The sequence below is a fragment of the Medicago sativa genome, chromosome 3, assembly GCF_051527215.1.
Source record: "Medicago sativa cultivar Bolivia chromosome 3, Bolivia_mono, whole genome shotgun sequence".
Lineage (NCBI taxonomy): Eukaryota > Viridiplantae > Streptophyta > Magnoliopsida > Fabales > Fabaceae > Medicago > Medicago sativa.
Genome location: NC_140751.1, coordinates 88,211,345 through 88,223,581, shown reverse-complemented (window position 1 = coordinate 88,223,581; position 12,237 = coordinate 88,211,345). Strand labels below are relative to the sequence as shown.

General features: G+C 32.8%; 1 protein-coding gene across 1 annotated transcript; it reads right to left on the bottom strand.

The window, feature by feature from the left end:
* Positions 1–8,893: 8,893 nt before the first annotated feature.
* CHIL (Chalcone-flavanone isomerase family protein) lies at positions 8,894–10,693 on the bottom strand. Its single transcript, XM_085755353.1, has 5 exons — positions 10,601–10,693; positions 10,402–10,485; positions 9,984–10,139; positions 9,550–9,776; positions 8,894–9,236 (listed from the first exon to the last, which is right to left on the bottom strand). Coding segments are annotated over exons 1-5 (630 nt in total). The 5' UTR covers positions 10,602–10,693; the 3' UTR covers positions 8,894–9,074.
* Between the last annotated feature and the right edge of the window lie 1,544 nt (positions 10,694–12,237).

Sequence of the window (12,237 nt, the reverse complement as noted above, 5' to 3'; positions counted from 1 at the left end):
GATACTCATTTCCAGCCATGTTCTCTATCAAAGCCTGGACTTCATGATCAGTTTTGCTCTTGAGACTACCTCCCGCGGAAGCATCTAAGAACATTCTAGTGTTTGGTGTTACCCCCTCAGTGAAGATTTGGAGGTATTGTTTCTCGGTGAACTCATTATTAGGGCATCTCTTAAGAAGCAAATTGAATCGCTCCCAAGCATCATATAATGACTCACCTTCTCCTTGCTTGAAGTTAGAGATCTCCATCTTCTTTTCCCAATATTTAGACATAGGGAAATATTTCTCCAAGAACTTCAGCTCTAACTCTTCCCATGTTTGGACAGTCCCGTTTGGTATTGTTAGCAACCAATCTTTCGCTCTTCCCGTCAAGGTTAAAAGAAATAGCGTTAGTTTCTTTTGTGCTTCAGTCACGGTGGCTGGTTGCACACAAAACTCGCAAGTTTCAGCAAAGCGGCTCAAGTGTTCATGAGGACTCATAGCTTCAGTCCCATCGAATTGCTTGTCCCTCAAACCGTTGAGGACAGTTGTCTTGATGTCGAAAGCTACGGGGTTAGCTGGTTGAAAAGTATGGGTCAGTTGACCGCGATGAGTGGCTAACCTGTAGTCTCCTAGCTTAGGTCTCGGTGGTACAACTCCTTCACCTTCCATAGTTGCAAATTTAGGAGAAGAGATCGTTTCAGATTCAGTTGAGAGTGGCTCCGGTATTTGTTCTCGAACACCCGGTGGGACGGACTGAGCTAACCTTTGCGACCGGACAGCTTTCCGAAGTGCTCTAGCAGTTCTTTTAATTTCTGGATCGTACTCTAAGTCGTCTGAGCTCTGTTTACCTCGCATAAACAGCAAAATACCTTAGTAGCACTGCACAACGCAAAGTAATCAAGTGAATATGAAAACAGAAAAATAAAAACTAAAAACGGAAAATTAAATTGCAAAAACCCTAAATTATAACGTAATTGCCTTGTTGAAATAATTCAACAGTCCCCGGCAACGGCGCCAAAAACTTGATAGACGTTTGGCAAGTGCACCAAATACTATCGAAGTAGTAAAAATATCGATCCCACGAGGACTGTTTTAACTTCAATAATTCAATTGCGTTATAGAAATAGGATGTATAAAATTTATTTTGTTTTGCCACTAGGCAGTAGATTTGGTTTGATTTTATGAAATCAAATAAAAGAAAATAAAGATTTGATTAAGAAAATATGAGAGAAAGATGAGATCAGATCCGTCGAATCCTCTAAGTTCCCCTAATTGGTCTACTGCACCTATTTGTTATGAATCCTCTTCTAATTTACGATGATTAACTAAAATAGCCCTAATCAATCCCTTGAGTTAGGACCCTCTTCTTAAACTACAGCCCCTAATTCCTTAGGTGGTCTAATAATTCTTGAAGGTTTTACCGAACGTTAACCTATTATCACTAACAAACGATTATCTATTCCTAGACTAACCCTGTTTATTAGAACAATTCAATTAGGTCTAAGTTGAAAGCCATGGTCAGTGGTCATTCATTCTCACAAAATCAAGTTATATGTGATCAAGATATAAAAAGCATTAAGAACAATTGAATTGAATAAACTAGAATTGAATTCATAAACAAAATAGAGTTTCACAGCAACATGTGTCAATTAGGGTTACAAAGATTCATCTCGGATCTAATCTCTAAGAGATTTAGCTACTCATAATCGAGTTTACAAATAGCATAATCAATGAAATAATTAAAACATACATGAATTGGTAAAAGGTTGAAGAAATCGCCCTTCTAGCCGTCTCCGATGTCTCAAAATCGCACTTTGCTCTCCAAAATCGTAACCTTTGTTCTTCAGATTGAGTGCAGTATTTATAGAAGTCATGGGCCTGACCCGTCAAAATCGCGCCGCGCCATGTATATAGGCGTGCCGCGATTTCCCTCAAACAGGGAGGATGTAATTTTGCTTCAAAAATCGCAGCACGGCTTGAAATTGGCGTGGCGCGATTTCCTTCGAACAGACTTCAATATTTAAGCTTTTTGCACTCCAGAACAGTATAAATTGCATGAGAACTTTATCAAAATGTCACAATAAGTCCTAAAAATTACGTAATGACAGCATGTCATCACTAGCGCAGGGGCATTTTGGGCATGGCTGCAGGGTGCGAGCAAAATGTGCTGGGTGGAGAACAAAATTCAAATAACTATCCTCGATGGCCCAAGGGTTATGCCTGACAATTCTTGGGTTATGCTTCGACAATCCAGATTTTGGACATAGATCCAACACCATAAGAGGACCTACAACGTACCCTCGGCCCACCATAGTTTCCCCTAGCATAGGCCCAATACGAAGAAAGGCCAAATACACACCTTTTGACCATAATACTACATGCACCCTTTGTTCGAAACTCAAAACTACAATAAATAGAAGCTTAGGATTCCTAGAATCCATAACGCCTTCTGCCCTCCATAAAGAGCAACTACCAACGGTCGACAGTTATAAATTCATCCATCTGTAACCGCACTACAACGATTTTTCAACCTTTACTTTGAGGATCTCCACTTCCTCACCTATAAAAGAGGACTTCCAATGTCCTCAAAGATACGATTTAATCTTCTTCCTTTAACCTCTCCGCACATATATTGACTTCAATGGCATAGTACATGCGGGTACACTCTCCACCACCACCACCCCACCCCGTCGTCCTAACTTCAAACTCATCGTGAGCTAATCGCACTTGACGTCATTCTTCTGATCAGTTAAGACCAATGACATTGTCTATGGAGTTTTCTCAATCTTTTTCTTTTAAGACCAAAACTACCAAAAAAATACTTCAAAAACAGTCAAATTCTAGAATGGTCATTGTGAGAGAAACACCATTAGTGGCAACATCCACCAAATCAATCAAATTCTATTTATTCTATTTTATGTCTACTTTGAATTCTCTGGTTTTTTAATTTTGCACCAAAGGTTTAATATTTTGCATTGTTAGGGAGTTAATATAAAATTGTTCGACTAATAGAAACGTTTAATGTTATCTTTAAAAAAAAAAAAATGTTTCATTTTAATCCGTTAGTTTAACTATTTAATCTATAAACTTTCTTGCTCAAAAAAAAATCTATAAACTTTCATTTTTGTCCCTCTAAAAAATTACTTTAAATTTTGATCCTCTAAATTTTTTGTTATCCATTTTAGTCCTCTATTTTAATAAAAAAAAATTGTGTGACATGTTCAAAGTGACTTTCTTTTTTGAAGAAGCTAAATTATCCCACTTAATAATAATTAAATTTTTTGTTATCCATTTTAGTCCTCTATTTTAATAAAAAAAATTGTGTGACATGTTCAAAGTGACTTTCTTTTTTGAAGAAGCTAAATTATCCCACTTAATAATAAATTGGCACTGGGGAAAATTAAACATGAGACATCGAGGAGGAGCACACTCCCAGATCCTAAGTCAATAACAACCCAAGTGGGTTCAAAGTGACTTTTTCTGACATTTCACTTATAACACATTAAAATTCATTAGTTTAACTATTTAGTCTTTATTAATTTATCTATAACTTTAAATTAAATATTAAATTGTTAAATTAAAGATTAAATTATTAAGTCAATGGTATTTTAAGGTCATAATGTCAAAAAAAAAAAAAAAAATCCAAGTCACGTGAACTTCTGTTTTATATTTTACTAAACATGAACTTCTGTTTAAAAACATAGATTAAAATTTATAATAGAAAATTTAAAGGGACCAAAATTTGAAGAAAACAAATTAAAGTGACAAAAAATGAAAGTTGGTATATTTAAATTTTAGAGGGATCAAGACATATTTAAGCCTTATTATAATTACTTTAAATGATGTTGTAGCTCCATTTGTAAGGACAAATATATTACAGACAAATATATAATATATGCAAGATCGGACGCCCCACTTCTCCACATTTAAAATGTGTGAGTTCCAGCCACTAGGCTACTTGACAACAAAAAAAATTGGTGCAATTTTAATTTTTGTTTATATATATATATATATATATATATATATATATATATATATATATATAAGGGATGTATCAAATGAGAGGAGTGCTTAAAATGAGAGGTGAGAGCATCAAATATTAGCCATTGGATGAAAAGGAACGGCTGAGATTAAATCACTCACTTAACAGTGCACGTGCCTTTGTCTTTGTTTAGCGTGCCTCTTTTCCTTGTTGCTGCTTCCGTATTCATCTCTGTACTTGTTCTTCCTCCCAACAAAACACTAATACCTTCCAAAATCACTGTACTGTAATGGTTGAAGTTAGCTCAAACCATGTCAAAGATCCCTAATTCTTTCTACAATCAGAAACCCATTATAATTTTTCGAGTTTTTTCTTCATAAAATTTTAATGGGTTTTTTCTTCTTCATCAAAGATTAAGGGTGTGTTTGGTTTGCAAAACAGTAAGTACTGGACATAACAGTACAAGACAGAACAGCACAACACAAGGCAGAACAGCACAGGACAAATTTTTTACGGCAATGAGTAATTTTATGTTTTATACGATTTTTGGGGGACAAAAATGCTATTTTGGTATTTTATACAACTTGTACGTGGGACAAAAAGTTGTGCTGTGGTTTGGTGAGGGACAAAAATATGAGTTTTTGTCCTGTCCCTGGCCTCCAGTTTGTCCTGTACCTGAAACTGTTTTACAAATCAAACACTGGACAACTAGAGTTGTTCTGTCCTGTCCTTCATTTTTTAGCAAATCAAACGCACCCTAAGGGTCTCTTAATTTTTTGGAGTACTTTTCTTCATCGATGATTCATGATAAGAAACCCCTCAAATATTCAAAATGAATGGCTTGGAACCCGTTTTTTTTTTTTTTTTAGGTCAGAGGGAAAATTGATACTTGTGTTTGCGAGATTCAATTAAACAAATAGACTTGCGGCAGCTGTTGAAATTTCGTTTTTCAAATCTCATGACTCTCAAATCTGAACAAAAAAAAAAAAAAACCATATGCTTTCTCATAGCTGCATAAATGGCACCAATTTTATGGATTACAATGATTAAAACCATGACTATATGGAGTTTTTTTCTTAATCAAAGATTTTTTTTTTCATACAAATTCTTAATCAAAGATGAACTCAGAATGGAGCACAACATCGATGAACTGGAAAAAGGAATTTGATATGACTTTCAAATCTGAACAAAGAAGTTTAATGGCGTGTGAAGAAAATAAGAAAAAGCAGGCACGTGCAGATTTTTTAATTAAAAAAGAGAGATCAAAGTTCATTTTCATCCAAATGGCTAATATTTGATGCTCACACCTCTCATTTTAAGCCCTCCTCTCATTTGATATATATATATATATATACACACACTAGACTCTAACCCGTACGATGTACGGGTTTTGTAGAGTTTCTTATATAAACATCAAAGTGACTATATTATTAATTTTAGAGTTACATTCAAAGTAATAGAAACAATGAAACTAAGTGATGTTTGAGAGTGATCGACGTGCAAAATCTCAAAAAAGAAAATTATAACATTAGTTTGCATCAACAAAAATGAACATGGAATAAAAGTCATAAATTAAATTATGTGAAATTAATCAAACATGAAAATAAACACAATAAAAATGAGTGTTAGTGGCTTAAAAAAAAGGCCTTTAAGATTACATATCCATTTTAGAAGCAACTATATTTCAATAAAAATGTTAGTGGTCTAGTGGTAAAAGCTCTAAGGTGTTGTTATGGGTAGTTGGTTCAATTCCTTGCAAAACAATTTTTTAAAAAAATATATTTAGACCAGCCAAAGAGAAAAAAAAATATATTTAGACCAGCCAAAAAGGGCGGTATTAGGGTTAATTAAGGTTGATTGGAGAATATCTAACATTTATATATATATATATATATATATATATATATATATATATATATATATATATATATATATATACTAGAACACCGACCCGTGCGCCGCACGGGTCTTTTAGAGTTGATGGTTATAATATTTTTTAACTATTGATATTTTATTTTTGTCGAAAAAACCATTGATATTTTATTTTTATAATTGTCTTGTATTTACATTATGTAAATGTCAGCAAAAAATCTGTTTTATTCTCATAATTAATTTGAAATTCAAATTGAGAAGTAATTGGGAGGGAAATATTTTAAGGTTGAGATGCTTAGAAGTTAATGCATTACAATTAGAGGGAAATAATTAGGTTTAAGATAAAAGAGGAAGAGGTGTACATATTTCATTCTTTCAAATAAAAAAGTTGAGAAGTAGAATTAATAAATCACTTATTATTATCTTAAGAAATCGGCCAAAATAATGACTACATTCATGAAGCTATGAATGCATTCATCAAAATAAAAAGATCATAAAATTAGTTTAACGCAATGTATATCATTGTTTAACAAATGAAAAATCCTACTCTTCTTAATTTTCACTTGAATGTCAATGAACCATTTTGGATTAACCATACATTGTTATGAATTAAGTTTAAATTACTAAGAGATTTAAAAAAGAAAATAGAGAATGGGGAGTCATTCCTCCATTGAATTTGCAGGGAACCCACACATGCTACCCAACCAAGCTGCGACCACATTATCTGATGAAAAAAGTACTGTGAAAAAAATATAGCAAGATGGATGAATAAAGAAACAAATAAGGACGTATTTGATTCCAGTCTGTTTTGCATGTATATATAGTACAGAGGGAGTGTGGAGAGCTATGAATATATGCGTTGGAACCACAACTTGACCATTTTTTTCATTTCCAAAATTTAGTAGTATGATACCTTATGGAAAATAGCATAAATAAATGCAATACAAAGTATCTCAAGTATTACATTTTCGATGCAACTCATAAAATGAGGACGGTGCACCATTTTTTTTTATTGAAATTCAAATTGGCAAAGACTTTGGTGGGAAATATTTTAGGGTTAACAATTTTAGTAATTAATGCAGTACAATTAGAGGGAAATTTTTAGGTTTAGGTGTTGCTAAACCTAATAAGCTTTAAGAGTAAAGGATATATATATATATAAAGATATTCGTTCCTTTATAAAAAATGAAAAAGATTCGTTAGGATTTTTATAGAATTTTTCAAGCATGTGATAGTTTTTTTTTTTTAAGGAATGTGATGGTTTTTTGTTTCTTTTGTTTTTAGGGAGGGATGTGATAGTTTTATTTTCACGGGATATACCACGTAATAATTTGATTTATTTTTAATTTAGAAAAATATTGATTTACATTATGTCAACGTGTGGAAAGACGGGCATTCACATAGCCGTCTTTTCGTTTTTTTTATTACGCTAACACATATATAGATTATGAACGATATTTTATATAAAAAAGTTTATATAGATTAAAATTATAAGCATAAATATTTATGAATTTCAATTGTAACAAACAAAATTGTTTAAGGTATAGTTTGAATAACAAAAGTCAGCCTAAAATCCTCTATTGTTTATAAATATAGTACAAATATATCATTAATAATTGTAACAAAAAAATAATATCATTAATAAGTGTACAACAACTTGTCAAAAAAAAAGTCTACAGAAACAATAGATATATACAAACGATGACACAACATGATATGAATAAAAAGCTTATCAGCGAGGAGAAATATTAGGGATTGCTGCATTTTAGAAGGAATTTGTTAGTTTAAATTGGTGCGCTGCATTTTAGATGGAATTTGTTAGGTTAAATTGCTGCTAATCTAATGCAGAATTTTAGAGGGAAGTTATTAGGTTAAGTTGCTGCAGACCTAATAAAATTAATAAATAAGGATAAATAAGGATAAAAAAGGCATGAAATTGGTGGGCATGAAATTGGTGCGATGCATTTTTTTAGATGAAATTTGTTATGTTAAATAATTGCAAACCTAAAAGTGTAGAAAATATTTGATTCAAAAAAAAAAGGAGGATAGGAATGAAATTTGTTAGGTTAAAAAATAAGGTTTCGGCTGGCCAAAATTATAGCAAACTTGATAAAAAAATTCGGCTGTCATTAAGTAAGATGATCAATGACTAAATTTGAATGGCGCCTAAATGTGCAAGATTCAATGGCTCAGAAAAGTGGAGGGAAAAATGGGGGGAAAATATTAGGGCAACAATAGCTTGAGGGGTTTAGCTTTAGTAAGTTAGGGTAGAAAATATTTGCTTCACAAAAAAAAAGGCAAGAGGATAGGAATAAAAATGGTGCGATGCATTTTTTTTAGATGAAATTTGTTATGTTAAATAATTGCAAACCTAAAAGTGTAGAAAATATTTGATTAAAAAAAAAGGAGGATAGGAATGAAATTTGTTAGGTTAAAAAATAAGGATTCGGCTGACCAAAATTATAGCAAACTTGATAAGAAAATTCGGCTGGCATTAAGTAAGATGATCAATGGCTAAAATTGAATGGCGCCTAAATGTGCAAGATCCAATGGCTTAGAAAAGTGGAGGGAAAAATGTGGGGAAAATATTAGGGCAACAATAGCTTGAGGGGTTAAGCTTTAGTAAGTTAGGGTAGAAAATATTTGCTTCATAAAAAAAAAAAAAGGCAAGAGGATATGAATAAAATTGGTGTGATGCATTTTTTTAGATGGAATTTGTTATGTTAAATAATTGCAAACCTAAAAGTGTAGAAAATATTTGATTCAACAAAAAAGGAGGATATGAATGAAATTTGTTAGGTTAAAAAATAAGGATTCGGCTGGCCAAAATTATAGCAAACTTGATAACAAAATTCGGCTGGCATTAAGTAAGATGATCAATGGCTAAAATTGAATGACGCCTAAATGTGCAAGATCCAATGACTCAGAAAAGTGGAGAGAAAAATGGGGGGGAAATATTAGGGCAACAATAGCTTGAAGGGTTAAGCTTTAGTAATTAAGATATATATATTATTTTTTAAAATTCAAAAGTTTGCCATTGCACGTGTGGAATCTATGGATTTTACCAACAAAGAATAACAATTTATTGAGCACGCATGAATTTGATATGTCTCACAAGATTAACATTATTCCAATAAATTAAAAAGCAGAATTCCGCAAACAAAGTGGAGAAAGTCCCAATTAGTACAAAATGGCAACAAAGAACATAGATTCTCAATCTTATAGAACACAAAGTTTTCTTCACTTGGATAATTCCTCTGAGAGATGGGTAGCCAAAGATGTAATGGTTGAAGGAGATATAGCCCTTGAGCCAGCAAGATACCATTTCTTAATAGTCTCTACTACATTGGCATTCTCTATTACATACTTTGAGTCTTCTTTCCCTTCCAAAGATACCACAATCTGTATTGCAACAAACAATCATCACATTGGTTAACTTAAATGCAATATTTGTTAATATTAGTTGAAGTTGGTTATGTCGATGAGATGTCGATTCAATTGTAAGAGTTTGATTTTGTAACCGGATGAAATTCAAATCTCATATGTAATAGTTAGTAAAAAAAAAAAAAAATTAAGTTGGTTATAGGTAATTACAAGTTGCAATTAGTACCAACCAACTTGTAAGTTGTATCTACCTAAAATCAACTTAAACTAATTCTAAGAATGAATAGGATCAATTAAGGTAGATAATGCCTAATGCTGCTAGCTACTTTACCTCAGCAGTTGGAGAGTTTGCTGGGAAATGATATGTGATGACTGAGTGTTTCTTGAAGTACTTAGACTGGAAAAATTCAATTACTTTTTCCAAAGCTTCTTCTTCTTCATCCTCATATTTGTCATCGGCTGCCAAACGGTCCCTCACAGCGGTCTCAATCTGAACACCATATTGTGCACCCTTAATCTCTTTAATCACAACAAGTCTAATTGCCTTCTCCACAGGAGCTGCACATATTCACATTCAATTTTGTTATCTCTAAGTACAGTCTTGCACAACATTTATGATATAATTAAGGTAAAATTGTTGTTCAGTTAATTGATACCAAATAATAAATAGATGAGCTCACATTAAGAAAAAGCTTTGCACATAGCATATACAATAATTAAGATATTATTGAAAGAAGTTGGATTATAAAAGGGATCAGAAATTACCAGAAATGAGAGCATCAAAGAAGTCATCATTGTCTTCCAACTCCTTGGCAGGCTTACCTTTCCACTGTTGCAAGTGGCTTGCTACTTCAGGTTCCAAATAAACCCCAATTGAATAGAATTTCACTTGGAGAAAATGGATCTCCATGTCGGTAATCCCTATCAAAAGAGGAAAATCAAGTTATTGATTTGGAACTAAAATCTATCTATCTAGAGTCTATATATGACCTACATCTCTTGCTACTTTTAGCATATAATTAATTAATAAATTTGACTTTTAGAACTTAGATTTAAACATTGATTAGTTGACAGAAACACTAATTAACAAGTATAAATCATATATACCCCATATTCAAAATCAAATCAAGAAAAAGAATTTGGAAGAATTTCAAAAGGAGCATGCATGTATGTAGCAACTTACCATGACCAAGGAGAGAAAGGGTTTTGGTAGTAGTGATCTTTGAAGGGTAAGAGATTTCATCGACCAAAACAGTTTCACTAGCCACTGTAATCAAATTCACAAACAAAACAAAAATTAATTAATTAATCTATCATTAAGATCAATAAACAAGAGTTAATTAGCAACATATTTTTGATTGAGAGAGAGAGATAGCTCTTACTAGTTAGTTGCTGGTGATCGATGTAGATAGAGACAGAGGAAGTAGAGAGAATTGTGGTGAGATGGTTTAAGAGAGAAACTTAAGATGAGATGTAAGAATGGTAGATATTGCTTAGGTTGTTATATAAGGTTGTTTATTAGACACACTCCGTAGCTAAATTAAGGTGGTAGGTAGATCGAGTTGACATACTTGTGACTTTCTTTCAAGTGGTATGTATATTTTTGTTTAATAATAATGTTGGTCACAATTACAGCCTAAACTCCTACGTTCTTTTTTTACAAATGCAAATGAATATATTTAATTTTTCATTTTTATTAATATAAATGGGGTTGAGTTTATGAATGTTGAAGTTAGCATGTTGTTTCATTTCAAGTCAATTTCGTTGTCTATGACTCCTTGGAAGTTCTTCGGCCACCAATGAGGTTGGTGGCACGAGCGCCACCGTTCATTCTATGACTACTAGTTTTCGTTTACTACCTACCCCCATCAATAGAAAAGTGTACTATTTTATATATAGCTCAATTTTGTACTCTTGTGCGGCCGTTTGTATACTAATTGAGCTACTATGTTTAGAATTCTGCTCTTTATCCAAATGCTTTTGCTCACTCCCAAAGTAAAAGTTTATAATGCCCCTACGCATGTTAACTCACGTAGCGTGAGTTAACTTACGCTAGTTATAAGATGAACGTGACTTAAGTTACGCAACGTGACTTAAGTCACGTTGCGTGCTGTTATTAGCCAGGCATGACCACATTCTGCCTCATTTTCAAACAACAACACACACAAATCTCAATTTTCTCTCAAATTATCAACTCCAAAATTCCTTCAACTTCAAATCAAACAACACTACAACAACAAGAAAAAGTAAGGTTTCACTTAAATTATGTTGGTATGATAGATTTTTTTTGTTAATCTAGAATTTGTTAGGTTTATTGTTTTGTTAAAATTTTAATTTTTTTTGCAAGAAATGATAGAATGGCAAATGACTTATAGTGCTTAATTGTTATGATGTTTTGATGTTTGCGTGATTATGTTAGATTTTTTACACTTAGATTAGATTTTTTTAAATTTAGGGTTTGTTTAAATTTTGGTTATTTTGTTTTTTGCAATATATGATACAATGTTACATGCAAATGAGTAATATTGCTTAATTATTTAGATATTTGCATGTTTATGTTGTAGTTATCATTTTTAGGGTTTATGTATAATTTGCACTCCAAGTGTTTGATGAAATGTTTGAATGAGTTTTTCATTGATTGTGTTTAATTTGTAATTGTGTAAATTTGAAGCAATGGCCGGGTGGATCGACGTTCATGCACAATTCAACGGCGGAGAACCTCAGAGGTTGGAAGTTCGGTGCCTTGATGTAACGTTAAGAGGGCTCAAGGATCAACTGAATGAATTCAACCAAGCACTCAACCCCAGAGACACAAGGAGGGTGCAAAACGTTCGGTATAAATGTCCAAAGTTCGACGAGGGGATGGTATCATTCACTTGGGTAGAGTTATAGAATGACGAAAACGTGACGAGCATGTTTTGGGAGCACAGCATGTTCCAGTGGATCGATATGCGGGTGACGTTGCTGAGATCAACTGAAGATATCATCAACAGCTTGATTCCGCCAGATGATCGTCATT